The following is a 20,847-nucleotide window of genomic DNA, read 5'->3' on the forward strand; positions in this document are numbered from 1 at the left end:
GTGTTGTATTCGGATCAGCTGCAAAAACGTCATTAAAGAAGCTGGAGGTGGAGAATCCGAAGCTCTGATCTTCAGGTGGAGGTGGGTGAGACGCAAGCTCTTAACTATGAACTACTGGGACAATCTTCAAGGACGTTCTGGAGATAATCATCCAACCACAAAGGTGCTTCTCCCATGTTGGGAGACAGAAAGAGCCAAACAGGACCGTTTAGCATGGAGCAGTGAGAAATCAGCCAGAGACAGAGTCATGAAATTATGTGGGTGCCGGCACACGGAGAGATAAAGAGAAACGAAAGAGCAGATAAATTCGCAAAACAAGCTGTGCATTGTCAGCACAGCCATTTTATTCAGTAAAGCAGAAGCTGAATTAATAATCAAAAGAAACGTTGTTAAGAAATGGCAGCTCAGTTGGGACTCAGGAGACACAGGAAGACACCTTTATGCTGTTCAGAGAGAAGTTGGCATAGTGAGGACATCTAAAACATGGTACGTTAACCAGACTAAGGGTTGGACACACAAGGCTTAACAAAACAATGCAATTAATAAATAAACACCCAACAGGACTATATGAGTCCTGCAAAATACCAGAATCTGGAGATCATATCATCTGTCATTGCCAGAAATTCACACCGGAGGTGAGGCAGTTTGAAGAGGAAGCTGGGAGTTGAGGAACTTCATTTAAAAGATGCATTGACCTTAGAGGGAGGGAGTGTAATTCAATACTGGAAAGAAACAGGATTGAATACAATAATGTAATTCACTGAATTGGTACAACTTTTTTTTTCTTTTTTCCTTATTCTTGTAAGGGGATAGGTAACTCTGGTCCATACCCCACCACAGCAGGTGGCGGTAATGGGGAAAAAAATGCAAAATAATAACAAGACGAAACCCATCCGCTGCATTATCTGTGTGACGCTGCAGGAGAGAGAGGCCGGAAGTGTCGAAAGGACAGCCTGCAGCTACAAAGTTTTAACAGTCAGGTGAAGTTCGTGAAGTTTGTTGTAACTCTGAAGTATGACTGAAGCGGAGTTGTACACGCTGTACAAGGGCGTTTACGTGCCTTCGTCTCTGCATCCGGCACAAAGTCTGAAGTACTACGAGGAGTTTACTTTCCGCCCAGATGATATCCTAATTGTGACGTATCCGAAGTCAGGTGAGTGACAGGTATACCTCCGGACAGATAATGACGTCAATGACCCGCAAGTAAAACGACTCAAAAAAGGAATCTCCCCGTCAACTTTCATATTTCATGTTTTATTTGATTACATTTCAGAGGCAATTATTGTACTTTTAAGGGGATGGGGTTGTGACCTATTTCTGGGATACAATTATTCCTGACAAAATACTGAAATATATTCTATTATTAATCTCAACAATCTAAAATTGAAACAAAGTATGTACGTTTTTGTATGACACAAAGTTTGCAGTTTGTTTTCAAATAATCCTACGAGTCCAGTGGCATCTAACTAAGTACATTTACTGAAGCACTGCACTTAAGTAAACATTACAGGTACTTGTAGTGTACTTGAGTATTTCTATTTAACACAACCTTTTACTTCCACGCTGTTAAATCTCAGGACCCAATCTTCTAGTTTTTACTCCACTACATTTGTCTTACAGCTTTACTTACTTTTAAGAGTACAGTTTTTCATCCCCTTTCTGTCCACTGAAAACCACGTATCTCCAAATTCGGTGATTTAAAATTTTTCTGATGAACTGACAGATTAAATGTTCCTTAATGGGTTTAGAAATGTACTTTTCAAGCTAAATGGATTCATTTAAAACCCACTTGGATTCACTGGAAAATGCCTCGTTTTTCTGCGCTTGTTGACTTTTTAGAGATCCGTGGTTCTTACTGAACGGAAAGGATACGAATATCTGATAATCTCTTGGACTATGGTGCATTAATGTAGATTAAACAACAGTACATAATGTAGTAGAAAAGAATGACAGAAAAGGGGAAGTAATGAAGCTGAAGCTGCATTTGAACCCAGGAAAAAGGAACTAAAATACCTTAATTGCATGATTGTCTCTTAGTTGTACAGTGTATTTTTCATAAGGTGTACAATTCACAAGTGGCAGTCTGTTCTAGAAAAGCTATTGTACAATGACACCTTTAGTAGCGGTCAGTTTGGAGGGCCAAAATTAGAGCTAAATCCCAAGATGCATCGAGAAAATGTGCACAAGTCTCGACTGTAATGACGCGTTACAGACCAACCAGTTTCCTCGGTTCAGGCACGACGTGGACGCAGGAGATCGTCCCTCTGGTCATGAGTGGAGGAGATCCAGCCTCTGTGGAGACGCTTCCTAACTGGGACCGAGTTCCCTGGTTGGAGGAACATCATGCCTGCAACCTCAACCTGGAAGAGAGGCCGTCTCCACGCATGTTTGCGACGCACTTCCAACACAACATGATGCCAGCGTCCTTCTTTGAAGTAAAGCCGAAGGTAAGTGCTTGTGTGTGTGTGTGTGTGTGTGTGTGTGTGTGTGTGTGTGTGTGTCAGTCATTCAGTGTGGCAGTAAAAATGTTTTAACTCCTGTGATATGTTTGAATAGAACAAACGGATTGGACGATGAGGTTAGTAAGGAACCCCAATACGATCCATTTTAAATAAATGTATGCAATATATACTGATCTTAATAACTGAAACAATAACTTGTGAAATGATTTACAAAATTATTCGGGGGCAACTAAACTCAATATTATCAAATGTTAGTTCATCATTCTTATTTATTGTTTAAAAGGGCGGCACGGTGGTGCAGTGGTTAGCACTGTCACCTCACAGCAAAAAAGGTTCAGGGTTCGAATCCGGTCCTGGGCCTTTCTGTGTGGAGTTTGCATGTTCTCCCTGTGCTTGCGTGGGTTCTCTCTGGGTTCTCCGGCTTCCTCCCATCATCCAAAAACATGCACCTCAGGTCAGGTTACCTGGCGCCGCACTAGTGGCAGCCTGCTGCAGCAGCTCCCCCCTGAGACTGCTGTAGTGAAGAAATTTTCCCTCGGGGATTAATAAAGTGTATAAAATCAAATCAAAATCAAATTTTACTAATAACAACAGACTTCTAACAGGGTTTTTTTGTTCATGATAGAATATTTTTCTTTCAAAATGCTCTTTTTCGAAAGTGTTCTTTTTCCAAATTTATTTTATTTTAAATCGCCTTTTATTTTACCTCCCATTTCATAATAAAACATGACATGACGGTCACCTTCTCACCTTTCAGATCACAGCTCCCCTGCTTCTCAAAAAGTTCAAAGACTATTTCTTTTTGTGCACGAACAGAATTCAGCACAGTAATATGCACACGGAGCAGTTGTGATTTCACCATGGACGTGAGCAGAAAGCATCACATTTTGTGTCAAACTCAGGAAATCACTAACGGAAACTCTTGAAATGCTTCAGAAAGCCTTCGGTCATGAAGCTGCAAGATGGACGTGCTGTTTTTAACTTCATTTGCTTTTCAACACTGATGTTTGGTTCGTTGTGTGCTCTCCGCTCAAGTTTCAGGTCCATGGTGAAATCTTGGATGTGCGCAGACAATGTGTGACAAAAACACGTGTGACAAAAACACGTGTGACAAAAACACATGTAACGCTGACGTTGATGAAGTGACACAACTTCTAATACTTGTGAATGAAAGTGCTGCTCCAACAGTCTCAGAAGGGTTTGGTTGCTCCTCGTATCTGACTGACCGCTGGAAGTGTTGAATGAACCGATTGACAAAACTGTCTTTCTGATATGACTCATTTATTAACACAACCCTGTCTCCTAAAAAGTTGGGACGCCGTGTAAAATGTAAACAAAAACAGAATGCAGTGATTTGCAAATCACATAAACCCATATTTGATTTAAAATACACCAAAGGGGTCTATTTTACAAAAGAATTGCGCAGCATGAAATGAAAAATACGACAAAGGAGACAATGAACTGGTGAGAATGGGACAACATTTCACTTTCAAAACTCCACCCACTGCTCTTCTCAGTTCCCAAACAGTGTTGTAAAAAGATGCAAAACAATGGTAAATGTGCTCCTGTCCCAACTTTCTCAAGGCATGTTGCTGCCATCAAAATTAAAATTAGTATATATTTTACATAAAACTATAAAATGTCTAAGTTTCAACATTTGATATGTTGTCTTTGGTGTATTTGCAATCGAATATGGGTTTACAGGATTTGCAAATCATAACGTTGTGTTTTTATTTACATTTTACGCAGCGTCTCAACTTCTTTGGAAACGGGGTTGTAGTAAAGTGTACATATGACGGAGGTACTCAGTCTTTAAGATGCATTACAATTGATTACAAAAGACATTACGTGCAAACATGTGGTTTGTATTGAGCATTTATCTGTGCTTTATATACAATGTATGAAGAAATGGGTTAGATTTTGCAGTCTGAAGGAGAGAAAAATATCTTATGATTTAAAAAGAGCTCACAGGTTATTTATTAGAACAGAATCACGGTTCATTTTATTTGTTTCACCTGTTGTTGGCATTTTATGAGAAAGCAAACTGGCTACTATAAAACAGGCCTGCATGGTTTATTCAGACAGAAAAACATTAAAATGCTGTGCAGCGTTGAAAGCAAAGCAGGTTGAAATGTTTGTTTAATGACCGTAGAGGCTTTGAGTGGCCAAAGTTCAGTGTGTGATCGCTGGATGTTCTCTCGTCACTGCAGGTGATCTATGTCATGAGGAACCCCAAAGACGTTTTCACATCCTCCTTTCACTATCACAGCATAGCCTCCTTCCTGGTGCAGCCGGGCCCGCAGAGCGACTTCCTCCACAAGTTCCTCGATGGGAAAGGTTGTTCTCGTTGTTACACCTGCACATAAACTACAGTGGGTGACAGTGACCCTCAACTCAGCTGTATTTTCTACCCGGTGACGAGATAGAGGACGGGAGATGTTTAAAGACAAATGCAATGCAAAGAAAATGTGTTTGATTTCACAGGAATATTTTCTTTTCCTTGTAGTTCTGTTTGGCACATGGTTCGATCATGTGAAGGGCTGGCTGAACGCTGAAGACAAAGAGCGCATAATGTACATATCCTACGAAGAGATGATAATGGTGAGACCTTTTCAGACATGAATAAACCGCCATACAGTGAGAATCACTGTAACAATGGCTTTCTCTGTTTCAGGACCTGAAGGACTCTGTCACCAGAATCGCTCAGTTCTTGGAGAAACCGCTGGACGCTGAAGTGATCGAGAAGATAGCCAACCGATGTGTGTTCAAGAACATGAAGAAGAACAACAAGTCCAACTATTCTCTAGTTCCTCGTGAATTCATGGACCAGACAAAGTCTGAATTCCTCAGGAAAGGTGAGTTGTAATAAATAAGATGTTTAGTATGAACTTCACTCTGGCTGGATCTTTATAGAGCCAAACACACGACCTGTTTATACAGTTTACTGGGAATGATTCCCTGTAATGCTACTGGACTCGTATGTAAAACAAGCACACAGATCCACATACCTTTCCTTCAGTTATAATCTAATCCCTGTTTGTGTGCGTTGTGTTTCAGGGATTGCTGGAGACTGGAAAAATCTGCTAACGGTGGCGGAGACTGAGTACTTTGATGCAGTTTACAAAGACAAAATGAAAGATGTCAAATACAAATTTGTATGGGACTAAAATAAACCTAACGAAAGTCATTCCACCACACCAGGATGCATAGAAACCTGTGAGGAAGAAGCTGGTGATTGTGGCTTACTTCAGGAGTTTGTGTCACAGAATTACAATATGTTCGCTGCGGCTTCTTGACTTTGGTGTGTTTAGTGTAGAAATGCAGATTTGACCTTTGGAGCTATAAATTTGATGCAGAGAGGAAACAGAGCACTTAATGTGTTGGGGAGTCTGACAGTCGTGTGAATTATGTTCTTTAATTGAGTAGAAGATATCCTACATGTTACCAAAGTGAATGTTTTTGAATTGAGGTAGTGAATTCATAAAAATATAATGTGGCGATGCAACAGTTTATCCTTCCAGTCCACCTTTCTTTCCTCTGTGCTTGTTCACTGTGTTCTGTGGTCAGGGATGGATACCGACTCTTAGTTTGGACCACATGGTATTTCTTCTTCCTTTTGATTCGTTTTATATTTTTAAAGGGGGAATGAAATAAAAGAAATGTTTTATTACTATTGCATGGAATTCTATATTCAATAAACAAATAGATCAATACCTCCCTATGCTTGTTGTGCTTATTAGTGCTAGGTTACTATGATAACGTACAATGTTTTGACAGCTTAATATAAATACTAGTAACTATGTTTCCTGTTACTGGTGTGGAAACATGCACGGCGATTTGTCCTAATAATGACGATCGGAGTTTAAACAGCATGACGTGTATATTGAGTTAGAAGCAGAGATTGAAATGGTTATATTTTTTATTAGTATAAGCTGTATCTTACAATTACTTACATCAGGCTTTAAAAGAATGGATTTTTTTTATTATTATTATTTACACCATACAACTGTTTAATGTACACTCCAAAAATAAATGCAGCACTTTTCTTTTCTTTTCTGTTTTTCATGAGTTGAAGTAAAAGATGGAAGACTCCTTTTGTGCAAACAAAAGGTTTATTTCTTTCAAAATTTTTCACAAATTTCTGTTCACTTTTGCCAAAATAATCCATCCACCTGACAGGTGTGGCATCAAGATGCTGATTAAACAGCATCATCATTGTACAGGTGCTACAATAAAGTAACATGCTGCTTACCAGCGGTAAAGAGAACATTTACTTCATTACTGTACTTAAGTGCAACATGGAGGTATACTTGTACTTTACTTGGGTATTTCCATTTGATGCGACTTTATATTTCCACTCCACATTTCACATGGACATATTTTACTTTCTACTCCATTAGATTTATCTGACAGCATTACTTATAATTATTTACATCAATATTTATACCTATATGACCTGTTGTTACATGTACATTAACATACATGGATTAGACGCTTCAGCAGTATCGTGTTGAAATTAGCTCCACCACGGCAACATTGAAAAGCTGCTCACATTTACATGTCAATTAAATCATATACAGTAATTTTTTCCAAATAAATATAACAGTCTAAAATGGCCATTTTTGCATAATGAGTATATTTACTTCCCATGCACTTTAAGTGCATTTTGCTGACAGTGCTTATTTTCTTCTAATGGTAATGGAGTGTTTTTCATTGGGGCACTGCTACTTTTACTTCAGTAAGGGTCTGAGTAATCTATCTGCTCCTGTTTACACACGGCTTCAGTATTAATAATCGAATGATGTCATATATATTTATTAATATGTCAACTTGCTCCTAAAACTTATGCACTTTACTTAAGTAGGATTTTTCATGCAGGGCTTTTACTTGTAATGGAGTATTTGAACTTGTAATGACTGTATTGGTACTTTTAAAGATAGAAGATCTCAAAGAAAAGGATCTGAGTGTTTCTTTTGGCACCGTGAGGCACAAAAATGTTAAGGAATATTTTGGTTTGTTTTATTCATCAGCAAACATATTTATTTTACTGTCTCCTTGCTAATGTCTATGTGTGCTGTTGAAACTAAAACCATTATTGAAACAAATTTTGTAATAATAAATCCAAAAACACAACATTTCTATTCTAAAAACATCAACTTCAAGCTTTGTCTATCTTTATAGACATTTGCTTTTTCATCCAACCAGTGTTAAGCAGCTGTCTGGCAGAAGAAGGAAGAGAGATGTTTTCGAGTGCCCTCAGGAAGTACAGAATCATTCAGACTGAGTTGGTTCCAGTTGTGTTGTTTGTCTCTGCTCATTAACATGGCTGCTCATCTCAGCGTTGTTCTCATCTTCACTGGACTCACAGGTCAGTCACAGTGCTCATTTCATGGTTGTGTGTGTTTGTGTTTGCTCGTGTGTGTGAAAAGATGACTTAAAGATGATGTGCTTAAATGATAACCGATAATATTCACAGTTCAATGGTTCCTGTTGCAGGAGTCCACGGCATAACTTCAGTCAGTGAGGTGTCGGTGAGGCCTGGAGGCTCCATCACGGTCCCGTGTCTCTACGACTCACAGTTCACACAACACGTCAAATACTTGTGTAAAGGATACGAGTGGCTGCTCTGCACGTATACAGTTGTAACCAATCAATCAAGACAAAGGTCAGGAAAGTTTTCAATCAGTGATGACAAGTACCAAAGAGTCTTCACCGTGACTATCGATGGTCTGACAAAGGAGGACGCTCATTACTGGTGTGTGGTGGAGAGAGATATGACGCCTGATGTTAAGACGTATTTCCATCTGTCATTTCCCACCGGTAAGAACCTTAAAGCACCTTTGGGCTCATTTCAAATCCTATAAAAGTTTAACAATGTGTAAAGGAGGGTCTGGATATTTTGAAATTCACTACTAAGTGCTGTTTGTTTTCCCTGAAGGTTCACCCGAGCTCTACGTGGATCACCAGGAGATGATGGCATTTACTGGAGATGATGCAACCATCAACTGTCGCTCCAGTAACTCTGGAAGAAGCAAGTGGTGCAGGCTGGGAGGGTCCTGTGTGACGAAGCCACATGGATCAATAGATGGAACAAGAGTGAGCATTACTGAAGAAGTCACCAATGTCTTCACTGTGACTATGAGAAGAGTGAAGAAAGAGAGCAGCGGCTGGTATTTCTGTGCCAGGGGAGAGCTACAGATGCCGGTGCACATAACTGTTGAACAGAGACCTCGCACTAGTGAGTACCACATTACTTACCACTGTAGAACAGAAAGATAAATATCATCAAATTAAATCAGTTGAATAGAAAATATTAGACATGTGCAGAGTCTGGAAAGGTTTGCATCACATATTGAGGTGACATTAGTGTTCAAATATTGTGTTGTTCCTGCTTGCAGCAACCAGACAGTTTATCACCTTTTCACACACTTCTGCACCACCGAAACTCAACTCTGCCCCTGCAAATGAATCAGCAACACCTGAACAGAGTCGGCACCACAGGTTAGCACAATTTGCTTTTATCTGCTGTATTTACAGTAATACTTGAGAAGGAATCTATAAATCTGTTTATTTTTCGACATTATTTGAGTCCTGTGAGAACCCATAAAATAACTACAATTAGTTTGTAATTATTAAAGGTCTATATCACACTTTTGTGATACCAGCAAATATTTGGCATCAAAAATATTCATTCCACCACAATGTGGATTTGTGAAAAAAAAAATGTATTCCATTATTATTATTATCTACTGTCACTTAAGAGTCCATATGAGAAAATGTCCAAAGACACATTGGTAAATGTATGCTGTGAACATCAGCAATTTCTCAGAATCTTTTATTCACTTCTGAATGAAATACTTAATTCTTGCTGAAAGCGACAGATACTTTCTTTTTTCACTTCAAGCAAATATGAACATATTCTAAAGTTCACAGAAATATTTTAGAGATTTAATATTTCACCCAAATTGTTACACTGATATCATCACATGTAATGAAACATTTTGGATTCAATTGGAAACCAAAAGCATCTTCACTGGTGGTCTGGACATAGAAGGCTGTTGGTATATGAAGTTGATTCATTGTATTATTCCAACAAAATTAATATTGTGTGTAAAAAAAAAAAAAAAAAAAAGTCTACCCAAACTGGACTTTGCATCAACTGCTACATTTATTTCTGTTTGTGTTTTAAACACTTCTGTTGTAGTGCTTCTATTTACCTCCTGAGCTTCATCAGCGTTTTGAGTTTGTTGATCATCACGGTGTCCTCGTTCATCTGGTTTATGTTGAAAAGATGCAGTAAGTCTGTTCTGAGCTCTTATACATTCAGTTCATGTAATTTTGAAATGTAGACTTTGTTGTTACATCATTTTCACCGTTTTTACTTTTTCACTTTCAGAGCAGACCAAAGACCCATCAGCTGCAGCAACAGTAAGAAGTTTTTATATCTTTACAAAAAAATACTATAAAGAAGGGATGAATTGTCAGAAGAGATTCTATGATGTTCATTTGGGTTTTGGACAATTATTAAAAGGTAAATAGAAGCCCATGTATTTCTTGCAGGTTATTAAGTTATGTAATTTGATCTAAGGATCTGTGATCTCAATGTCAAGGATGCATCTTTGGTCCTTCAGACGTTACAGGCAAGACTACTTCAGCATTTGAAGAACGTGTAATAGAACAGGTTAGCAAAGGTTTTTGTATATGACAGTATATAAAGATGTGCTTGCATCCGTTTGTTTAAATAAAATAAAATAAAATAAGGTAACTCCTTCAGGTATTTAATTTAATGAATGTAAAATTTTGCTAAAGTATGAGCAAATCCATGACACATTGTTTTATTGTTTTATTCAACTGCAATTCCCCTAACAATTTTATTTCACTATTTAAAATATTAAACAATGGAAAGTCGACTATTTCAACAAACATACTTCTACTGTTGTTGCATGTGAAATTTGCATCGTGCATTTTCCTAATGCGTGAAGCAAAATGAAATGTTTTTATTGTGAAACCCTTGATTTTCAGTTCTCTGCCCTTCGATCTGCTCCACCATCACAGAATGAAGACAGAGTCATGTACACTGCTGTAAACTACAGGAGGGGAGCTCGTGGAAAGGTAACTGTAACTGCAGTGATGTCAAGATAAAACTAGTGCAACATATTTAAGATTACACTGTACTGTCTGTCTGCAGAGGAATACTGAGCAGGTGGATAGCTCCTGTTTAAACCATATGAAAACATTATTTATGCTATATTATTTTTGTGGAGTTTTGTTATAATGAGAATAAAAGTGTTAATCTACAAGGTCTGTCATCTTCTGTCAGTTATAAATATAGCAGGTTTTAGTGAATCCTTCCTTTGGATATAATGTTCTCAACACTAAAAGACACAGATTCACTGCAATTAATTTACTGAATTCTCTGTTTCATACTTTTGGTCTTCTGTCTCTCTTGAATTACCCAGAGGTCCCATGCTGAGAGCGATGTGGGTGTCATATATAGTTCTGTTGTTACCATAAAACAACAAACTGTGTAAAAGTGAAACTACCTGAGATCATCCTCATCCTGTTTTTCACCAAATTAAGTTTAGTAGATTTTTGTATTGAATTTGGATCATTTTAATTTTGGCTCTTCCTTTCTTTAATTTGTGCTTCTGTTCTCCAACAGGTTGAAGCAATAAATGTGTGTAAATGTCATGGATCTTTCTTTGCATTTGTTTTGTTTTTGTTTTTTTTCTTAAATCTGCTGTTTTTTTTTCATTTTTCATTTTGAGGTTTTACACCTTCTCACTCGTGCTGCATAGTTTCATAGCAGAAGGTGTAAATGTGAGAGCAGCAGCACCAGAAGCATCCGCTCTGGTTCCCTGTCTGTATCTACACAGGATGCAGTCAGGCTCAGTGCTGAGCTTTGAGGCTAAATCTATTTAGAGTCATTACTGCACCTGAGTCAACAGCTGCATCAATAAAAAATAGAAATGGATATCTTGGTCAGACTCGTGTATGTTTAAAAAGAAATAGTGATCTGCTCGATGGACATCAAGAAAAAAGTAAGAAGTTTAAAGTCTTTTACCTTGTATTACTGTACATGCAGAACCCGGTGGACGCCACAGGTAAGGCGTTGACGTTACTGCGTGCTGTGGAGGGCTAACACACGGCGTGATGCACCACTCAGACACCAGACTGAAGACCACCTGCCGGGTCGTCCCGCTGAGATTATCTGGTGATCTAAATCCCAAAACACCCTGCGACTCTGAGTCCGTCGTTGATGACGTGTCCAAGTCGCACCACCGGCGGTGTCAAGAAACCCTTGTTAATATTGGCAACGGGGGCAAACAGTGAGCCCTATTCAGCGTCTTTTCACCCACCGTTCCTCGCACTTATACGAGTTCCTTCGTGTTTGGTACTTCAACAAAGATGATGGGAAATAAAAAGTGATTTACCCTTTTCTTAAAAGACTGAAGAAGTACTGTTCAGAGAGAGGGAACCTTCAGGCCACCCACATGATGACTTGAAGTACATAACACAAGAATGTGAAAATACAAATACAGTTTCTTATTTCATCATTCAGAACTGCATCTGTTTCAAACCGTTTAAAAGTCAATAAAAAAGTGATGTGGATGGGATTACATTCATAATAATAATAATCATAAATCACAAATAATTCATATCTCCCTGTGGTTCCATACAGCAACGAGCCAGATTCGTTGCAACACTTTCTTTCTTGGAAATGTTTTCTGGGTTTTTTTGTCCTCATTGTCATTGTTTATTCTTCTGAAGCAAAAAAAAAAAAAAAAAAGCTTTTTAACTTATTTACATCTTGAATACATCAACCTCTTTAGCACATACTTCTTTCATTTATTGCTCATATGAAAAATACTCAAGGCAGCTGGTTAAACAGAATGAGGACTGGATACATAATCAATCTGTACCACTGCTGCGAGGGACATATTCTATTCAAGGTTTATTAGTTATGTAATTGTTGCTTTGTGTCAGTCCATGACCTCACTGCCAAGCTGTGATAGGACACTTTTTTTCAATTTGGCACTGATGCTGTCTCAAATTTAAAAAGCTAAGCTCCTCTATCTTCTCGATACGATGCTGCTCTCTGCTGGACTACACTGAAATAAAACACACTTCCTCACTTTGTTTTCTGTTTTCATGTGATTTTAATGTGTCATGGAAGATTCATGTCACAATGAAAGAAAAAAAATCTGCCCTAACAGTCTTTTAAACATGTTTTTTTCATTTTATTGTGACACAGTAAATGCATGAGGCAAAGAGAAATATTTATAGGAATGTGAACTGTATTCAACTGTATGTCTTTGATTTAGTATTTTAAAGCTTCCATGATATTTACATGTAGCTGTTAAGCACTAAAACAAAGTTGACACTGCTCTGACACGTATCCACAATAATGAACTTTGAAGAAACCTCCACATTTACATCTGGTAATATCAAAATGTTTCACAACCAAAGAAAATCTATTGTTGTATTCTGTATGATTTGAAATGAGAGAAAATGTTGAAAATGATGTGAGGCCTCAGAAACGGTCCAAAAATATTTAATAATAAAAAATTTAAAAAAATCATTTTCAAAGGTGCTGAACACAAAACATGTAACTGTAAAAAAAATAAAATAATGAAAATAAAAGATGTTCTCAACTAGAAGCTTCCAATATAAAGTTTTTTAATAATAACTGCTGATAAGGACAGGTGCAACAGGTACCATGTCTTACCTCCAGGTCATTAGTTCTTTATCACCAACAACACATTGTAAAAACTTAAATGTTAATACCATTTAAATAATAAAAAAATAAAAACAATAAATGGTGTAAAATTGGTTTGGGTTTAACAGAAGTAGAACGAGGATTACAAAAAAAGAAAAGGAGAACATCAAATCGACGGTCCTTATATTAAAACCCTTTGGTTCATGACGCTTGTGGAAACAGAAGTGCTGGTAAAATAGAAATATAGCGATAAAGAAATTAACTTAAAATGGAAATATGTCTCTCAAATATTTAGTTTTTTTCTCTTAGACAGACCATTAGTTCAAAAAGCTTCTATACGTGTTTGTTTTTGAATGAGCTGCGGAGATAAAGTGCAGAGTACCCACCATGTCAGGATGACCTGGATCAATCCCGATCAGCATCGATCACCCTTTACAAACCAAGCTGCGTTCACGTTACCAAGGACAAACCCGTCTTGTGTACCTACAGTTGAAACGTTTCTGAAACCTGTAAACATTTTAATTGTCCATTTATGTGCAGCTATTGTGAAGTTGAAAAATGAAAAAAAAAAAAAGCTGAACAAAAAAAATAAATACACATATTTATGTTTAGATTAGTGAATGAATCTAACGAGACATTTATTTATTTTTTTACATCTCTCCCGAGCAGGATATTCAAATTTACTATTTATATCGTGTAACTTGAAAGCAGCATAACGCTAGCTTGGTAGCAGGCGCAAATGTCAACATCTTGGTTTTGCTTCCTTAATATTTGTAACAAATGGCACTTAATTGCCGTAATACGGAGACACCGAAATACCGGCGCTGTGACACCGGCCATTTTAACGTTCTTCTATTGACTGCCTAACGTAATTAAGGTGACGTTATACCCCGGTACTTCTGGTGGACTATTGTTTACCAACGTTAGCCGCAGTAGCAGCGCTGCTCGGAGGATGTTGGAGGAAGAAGAAGACTCCGACCAGCGGACGGGCTGCTGCCGACATCACAACAGGTACCCCGGGTCTCCTGCACGTCAGTCCCGGGGCTCGGTCTTCCTTCCTGGACCTCCAGGTGTCTGTGCACGTGGTCGGTCTTTAAGAGTCGGTACCGGCTGTTTCTAAAAGTTGTGAAAGTCTCGGTGGTCGTGGTGAAAACGGGCTCTTTGTGAAGCTCCTCTGACTTCTTTGTGGTCTTTATTCCACGAGTCAGTTTGGTTCCACAAGCAGATTGTAATGAGTTGTTCTCGGTTCGTGTTAAAGGGAGGAGCGCGTCCAGAGGTAAACTACTTCCTACCTGCACTGACGTCACTCCAGGTGGGAAACCGTCCACGTTTCCGGGTCAGCGCGTCACTATTCACACCGCGAGTTTTTGCTTTCTGACTGCTGAGATGAATTAAACATGTGGCCCGTCGCCTCTGCTGCTGTCAGCTTTGTCTTCACCGCTGTCCTCTTGCGTCTTTGTCCTCCTCCACATGTTGCTGTCGTTCCTCCAAAGCCCCGAAATCTCAAGAGACACGAAGACATGATGCAGCGACCACATCGAGTCTGAGCAGCGGGAGGTACGTAGTCGGTGGTTTCATTGTTTTTACTTCAGGACACACAACAGTTTTAATAGTCCACCACGTTGTGTCCAACCTGCACACAAGAGGACATCCCAGGACTGGATGCGACAGCCTCTGTTGCTCTCCCCACTGACATCGAGTTGAGAGATAAAATAAATTTTAAAAAAAAGAAGGTGCATTTCACTCGTCAAATCCAGAGTTTAGCTGCACTGCAGCTGCCAGCACAAACAATAAGGTCAACAACAGGGCTGTCGCAATCATCAAATAATAGTTGACAATTAGTCGTCATATAAATATTTTCCATTTAATAGGCTTTTTCTGTTCATTATTATAGTATAAACCTCATCGTAGTTTAATAATACACTTTATAGAGAAGAGACATTTATTGACATTGAACAAGGGAACATATATAAATAAAAAAATACATTTCTTTTTGCCTTTTAGAAAAAAAAAAAATTGCATAAATAATAACTTTAATGTACAAAGTCTAGTACTGAAATACTAAAAGAAATGACAGATAACAGACGATCACAGATACCAGTAGTCAAAATAAACATTGTACTATGGTGGTGTTAATTCTCCACTCACGTTTTTCTGACGGGACGCCGTCATTAAAAGACGGCCAGTCAAACCTCCAACGGTGGAAAACAATGTGGATGCAGTGATGGAAACATGACATCGCTGTCGGTGTTCATCCTGCTGTTTTAACGCAAAGAAATGGAAACGATTCTGACGTTTGTGCAAGATGTATACGATCAGGCGAATACGTAATGATTGTGACGCGCCTGCTCTGGGATGCCTGTACTTCATTATCCGTGTTGGATTAACTGCCGGTAGTCAGGGCTGAAACCTGGAAAGGGTCACGAGGAATCAGGGATGGACGCGCCGTGACTGATAAGATCCAATCAGGGAGTGTCTGTGTCAGCGTTTTTACACGTCTCTGTTTCCAGAAGAAGAAGAAAAAAAACACTCCCAGAGTTTTCACATTTACAAGATGTCAAACAGCTTTCTCAGAAGTCTTCGTCTAGCGGGGTTAAACAGGTCGCAGCAGTGTGGATGGAGCAGCTCCGTGCTTTCTCTCTGGTGTCCTTTTTCAGAGTGGCTCTGAATATAATCCACCTTGTTTTACTGTCACTGGTAGATGAGAGGAAGTGTAACAGAGCAGAATGAGGCGACCTTTCAGTGGCAGCCAGTTATTGTGGTCAGTCACAGATCACCAGACGAGGTGAGGTGGTGGATTAAGTAACAACTCACTGTGCTGACATAAATACCCACAAGGTTACTTTTCTCGCCTCTCTTTCATTTCCTTAGTTACAGGTTTGTTTTCATCAGCTGCTGAAATCGGGTCAGGCGGTTTGTTACACAATGGCTGAGGTGAATCAGCTGTGGCGAGCCAGGAATGTGAAACTCAGAGCCACCGTGTCTTTAATCTCCCTCCTTCGCGCTTGTTTTGTTTTCCCTTCTGTTCTCATCATTGTTTCCCACATTACGGACCGGTTTTTCTTACTTTTTAATAACTACGTTATGTCGTTAAACCGGAGTCATTAACATCACCTCTTAAACGTAATCACATTGAAGTGACCCAGACAAACAGGCTCACTGTGTTGTAACTTTCAGGTCGTGTGCTGCTCTAGGCTGCTTTGTGGTTGTGTTGTCACAAAAACCATTTCCAGGAATATGAGAGTGAGGCTGGTCGGTCCCAGTCTGCCTCAGACTTGAACAAGCCCGGCTCTTACTTTCAGTTTCGTTTCGCCCTGCTTTGCTTAGAATGAAACACAGCAGGAGAGAAGGAGGGGTGTGTGTGTGTGTGTGTGTGTGTGTGTGGGGGGGGTATATAAGCTACAACAGGAAGGTTGCTGGTTCATGTACTGTCGTTCTTCTGAATAAGATGGAGCCCTCTTTTTATTTAAAGGAAATGGGTAAGATCAGCTTTGCCTCCTCTTTTAGAAATATATTTTAGACACGCTCGACTAGTAACATAGATGATTCACGCGCGTGTAAACATTTGGTGTCGCTTTTATCAGCTTGATGGGCATAGCTGTAAACAAACACCATCAAACTGTTGCTGCTTTGGGTGTGCCTCTTGTTAGGGAAAATAATCCACTTTGTTGGCTCCTGTTTTCATGCTGTTTTGGCCACCTGGTTTTTGAAGAGTGGCACTTGAATCTGGTGAAGATGAAGGATTTGCGGCTTGAAGCTATCTGATGCAATATTTCAATTTTATTGTCATTATTGACGAGGGCTGGTTACTAAACCACCAAACATTAGTACTGATCTAAATGTGTCCGTGGCACCGAAACTCTCCAGTCAAACGAAATGCTCGGACAGGTTGTTTGTGTCATTGTTTTAGTAAATGTTTTGACATTTTAAACCTGGAGACTTCTCGTTGAACATTGGATTATATTTACACGTATGTGTGTAAAGACATCAGTCTGTGTTGTGTTTAATAATAAAGTTGAATTGAGATTAAGCAGCGACCGACAGTGATGTCACTCACCGGTTTGTGAACTCTTGTTATGAAGCCTGGAGTTTGGATTTGGTCTGCTGGTTTGGAGCAGGAAGTGACCATATTTGGATGATCTGGGGAGGAGCGAGCGGTAGATCTCTCCCAATCTGATGGGAAGCGTGAGGACTTTACTCCCCGCACACCTACAGTAGGAATCTGACTGCACCACAGGCCTGTCAATCAAACAAACACGGCCCCCTAAACACTGCTTTTTGAGGCCTATTTTCTAATTAGTGATGGAATATTTTCAGAAGAACCTCCAGAAAACTAGTAAGGAGGAACTTCAGCTAACAACAACAACAACTTGATTCATTGCCACTGTGTTTAATGATAGAAGTTGAATGGGAGTCTTCAGAGCAGGAGGCTTTTTGGAGCCGACCCCTAGTGGCTCTTGGTGGTATTGCACGTTATGGCACTTCTGCATTGGCCTCCTTTTTTAGACCAGGAAAGCTGCGTTCACTTTTATATTCAGTTTATGGTTGAGATTCTTCCGTTCTTTTTTCTTTTTTTTCAAACATTCATGTGTGAAGACATTTGAAACATTTTAGCAAACATTCTTCTTCCTTCTTCAGAAAGTAACTAACCTAAGATTGACTTTTTGCTTGATCTGACTTTTTTAGTAGAATGAATTGGTGTCACTAACTAGTTGCTAATCTTGTGTCTTTCCTTCGGTGCTCGGCAGGTAGTAAACTGCGGGTTTGTTTGGAGCTTTTATGCTAAAAACAGCTGGTTTCTGGGTATCAAAACAACACACGGAGCTGAATGAAACTATAGCTCTCTGGGTTATCAAACAACTCCTTTCATTTTCACATCTTTTGATCCATTGTTACTGCTTAAAAAAAACCAAAAACGAATATAACAGCTTCAAACTTGCTTCAAAGAATTGCATCAGAATCAGGGACAAAATTGTATTTGCTCTATAGCCAGACTGATCGATTTTTGTTTAAAGGCAGATACAGCGTTTAAGAGTTTAAAATTGTAATAATAATTCTGTATACTGGCCAATACTCATTTTGTTTAAACGCAAACATATTTTGACCATTTCTGTTAGATTTCTTGTTACCAATTAGTGAACAGAGAGTAAATAGGAAGCTAATATTGGCTCAATTTATTCACTGGCTGTTCTGTACGTAGTCAAATTGTGATACTAGTGTCAAACTGCTTTGTACTATTTGTCCTTTAATCATGCTCTCGTTGTCCCCTGATAGAATTAATCGAGATGGATAAGGTTATGGAGGATATAGTTGCCACGGTGCAGCAGCACCCGGGTGGGATCCCACTGAAAAAGCTGGCCGTATTCTACAACCAGAGATACCGTGAGAACCTGACTTTATCGGCGTTGGGCTTTTCCTCCATTGCCTGCCTGGTAGCCTCTCTGAACAGGGATCTGGTTGTGGAGGGGAAACTGGTGTTTCACAGGGAGCATCGCTCTGAGAGTCCGGCTGTGGATGAAGCCGAATGCGGAGCTGCAGCTAGCGGGGCAATAGCAAAAACCTCCAAAGTCAACAAAAGTAATAAAATTCTGAAAAATATTGTGACCATGATGAAAGACTATCCAGACGGAATTCCTCTAAGGATAGTGGCTATAGTCTACAACAAGACATACCACCACAACCTGACCTTAGCTTCTTTGGGCTTCAAAACCATTTCCAGCCTGGTGGCCTTTTTGAAAGAAGATCTGGTTGTGAAGGGGGACAAAGTCTTCCATAAGATTCACCAGCCTCAAAAGGAGCCTCGAGCTGGAACGTCAACAGATGCAACAGAGGACAGCCGGCCAGCAACACCACAGACACCTGAATCACACATTGGGAACAGAAGGCCCGCCCCTCCTGCTCCTGTGTCACAGCGGGACTGCAGCCCTCACTCTGTGCCTGGCGCTCAGGCAAGAATGAACCTTCTGGGGTGTCCTTTGATTCCCACTGCCTCCTTATTCTCCACCTCTGGTCTTCCTGTTAATCCAACCTTTACTGCGTCCGAGCCAGCTGAGAAACTGACCCAACAGCAGCTTTACCAGAGGGTCTTAAAGGTTCGTTGTGTAGACAGATATACAGACCACTGTGTGCAATATTAAAAAGTATCTTTCCTTTCCTTTCCTTTCCTTTCCTTTCCTTTCCTTTCCTTTCCTTTCCTTTCCTTTCCTTTCCTTTCCTTTCCTTTCCTTTCCTTAGCTATCCTATCATATCTTATCTTATCCTATCCTATCATATCTTATCCTATCCTATCATATCTTATCCTATCCTATCCTATCATATCTTATCTTATCCTATCCTATCCTATCCTATCCTATTGAGGAATTGGTCCATACAGGCAAGTAATGCATGTAAATGAATTGATCTGTGAGCAGACCAAGGAAGTATTATGAAGGGAGCAATAGAGTTTATTGGATTATCAATAACGTGTTTTTTTTGTCCCTGGGGCTCTTCTAGCTGCTTGATTTCACTGTGGAGTGATGTAAACCATTGAGCCACTTGTGAATAGTACAGGGATAAAGTTTGAAATCAGAGATATGACAAACAGTCATTCACTGGTTTTCTGAAGCGCTGAGAAGTTGTGTTGAGGCCGAGCACTTTCCTTTGACATATTATGAAACCTTTTGAAACAACAGCTCTCAGTGTCTCATGATGTTAGAACAGTTGGGTGTGTCAAAACTGTCAGCTTCAGGCAGATTACTGGATTTGAAGGCATGATGTTGCTGCTGGAAAAGGAGTGCTCAAGTTTACATTTGTCTGTTAATTATCTGATCACATTTCAAAAGCTAGTAGTGATGACTGATGTAAACAAACCCTCAAAAAGATCAAATTACACAAATCTATTAGCTTGTAGTTGTTGTTTAGATTTTTGTATTGTGCTTTTAAACTGCTGTAGAGCTGACCTTTGTCTGTCTGCCGGTGGAAAGCACCCAGTGAGTAAAAGTTTGTCGACGTGTTTCCAGGTGATCACGACGCACCAGCTGACTGCTCCATCGATGGACCAGCTCCAAACCTGCTACCTTCAGCAGTTTGGTCAACAGCTTCCTCTCAAACAGTACATGTCTCTGTACGACAGCTGGGAATCCAAGACGCTGCCAGCTCAGCCAGAACCAACAGCAGAACCCAAGACTAGTGCATGGCAGACAGCTGCAGGTAGCCAAATATCTTAATATCAGTTTCAGAACAAATTGATCCGCAAATTGATCATTGATCCGCTGATACTGATAAGAAACAAATGTTTGATGGCATATCCTCCCACAGCAACACCGAGTCTTATGAGAGAGCCTGAAAAGGAGCAGCAGGGGGCCACCGGGTCCAACTTCCTGTCTGGCTCTGACTTTCCAGAGCTGGGAGCAGATAAGAGCATGAAAAGAGAGCCGAAGAGCAAAGTAAGAGAGGCCAACCAGAGACCAGCCAACGCCCCCGTCTTCAGCGAAGCTTATCACGCCCAGCTGAGAGAGATCCACGGGGGTAACATGCGGGCCATGGAGGCCATGGAGGAGGATGAGGAGGATGCCACTCGGAGGAGGAGGAGGAACAGGGCCGTGGATCCGGAGACGGTCAACGGTCTGACGGAGAGCGTGATACGAGAAATCGCTGCCGACGGAGAGCTGGTCACAAAAGAAAAGG

At 39.8% G+C, this 20,847-nt stretch overlaps 3 protein-coding genes across 4 annotated transcripts in view; all 3 read left to right on the forward strand.

Annotated features, from left to right (window-relative positions):
* Positions 1-940: 940 nt before the first annotated feature.
* LOC138201862 (sulfotransferase 2B1-like) lies at positions 941-6,175 on the forward strand. The gene is made up of 6 exons (XM_069155367.1): positions 941-1,153; positions 2,236-2,447; positions 4,673-4,799; positions 4,969-5,063; positions 5,137-5,317; positions 5,520-6,175. Exons 1-6 carry the CDS (start codon positions 1,015-1,017, stop codon positions 5,627-5,629), a joined length of 864 nt encoding a protein of 287 aa, XP_069011468.1. The 5' UTR covers positions 941-1,014; the 3' UTR covers positions 5,630-6,175.
* Positions 6,176-7,769: 1,594 nt separating this feature from the next.
* LOC138202352 (polymeric immunoglobulin receptor-like) lies at positions 7,770-11,795 on the forward strand. Its single transcript, XM_069156291.1, has 9 exons — positions 7,770-7,830; positions 7,959-8,282; positions 8,401-8,700; positions 8,861-8,963; positions 9,667-9,758; positions 9,859-9,890; positions 10,518-10,574; positions 11,548-11,566; positions 11,629-11,795. Exons 1-9 carry the CDS (start codon positions 7,785-7,787, stop codon positions 11,793-11,795), a joined length of 1,140 nt encoding a protein of 379 aa, XP_069012392.1. The 5' UTR covers positions 7,770-7,784.
* Positions 11,796-13,898: 2,103 nt separating this feature from the next.
* LOC138202306 (uncharacterized) overlaps positions 13,899-20,847 on the forward strand; it is a 46,964-nt gene continuing 40,015 nt past the window's right edge. Inside the window, exons 1-5 of one of the 2 annotated variants that reach the window (XM_069156215.1) lie at positions 13,899-14,494; positions 14,676-14,739; positions 18,457-19,274; positions 20,181-20,370; positions 20,479-20,846. In XM_069156215.1, coding sequence (XP_069012316.1) covers positions 18,468-19,274; positions 20,181-20,370; positions 20,479-20,846 — 1,365 coding nt within the window. In that variant the 5' untranslated portion in view covers positions 13,899-14,494; positions 14,676-14,739; positions 18,457-18,467. The remainder of the gene's footprint in view (positions 14,495-14,675; positions 14,740-18,456; positions 19,275-20,180; positions 20,371-20,478; position 20,847) is intronic. The other variant, XM_069156214.1, reaches the window with a different exon arrangement.

This window comes from Embiotoca jacksoni, unplaced genomic scaffold (genome assembly GCF_022577435.1).
Source record: "Embiotoca jacksoni isolate LCO1_2020_lvr unplaced genomic scaffold, fEmbJac1.0.p SCAF_20, whole genome shotgun sequence".
Lineage (NCBI taxonomy): Eukaryota > Metazoa > Chordata > Actinopteri > Embiotocidae > Embiotoca > Embiotoca jacksoni.

Coding starts and splice junctions, on each gene's coding strand:
- LOC138201862 (XM_069155367.1), top strand. CDS start 1,015: ATGACTGAAGCGGAGTTGTACACGCTGTACAAGGGCGTTTACGTGCCT. Junction 2,448..4,672: donor TCTTTGAAGTAAAGCCGAAG/GTAAGTGCTTGT, acceptor TCGTCACTGCAG/GTGATCTATGTCATGAGGAA. Junction 4,800..4,968: donor CAAGTTCCTCGATGGGAAAG/GTTGTTCTCGTT, acceptor TTTTCCTTGTAG/TTCTGTTTGGCACATGGTTC.
- LOC138202352 (XM_069156291.1), top strand. CDS start 7,785: ATGGCTGCTCATCTCAGCGTTGTTCTCATCTTCACTGGACTCACAG. Junction 7,831..7,958: donor CATCTTCACTGGACTCACAG/GTCAGTCACAGT, acceptor TTCCTGTTGCAG/GAGTCCACGGCATAACTTCA. Junction 8,964..9,666: donor GAACAGAGTCGGCACCACAG/GTTAGCACAATT, acceptor CTTCTGTTGTAG/TGCTTCTATTTACCTCCTGA.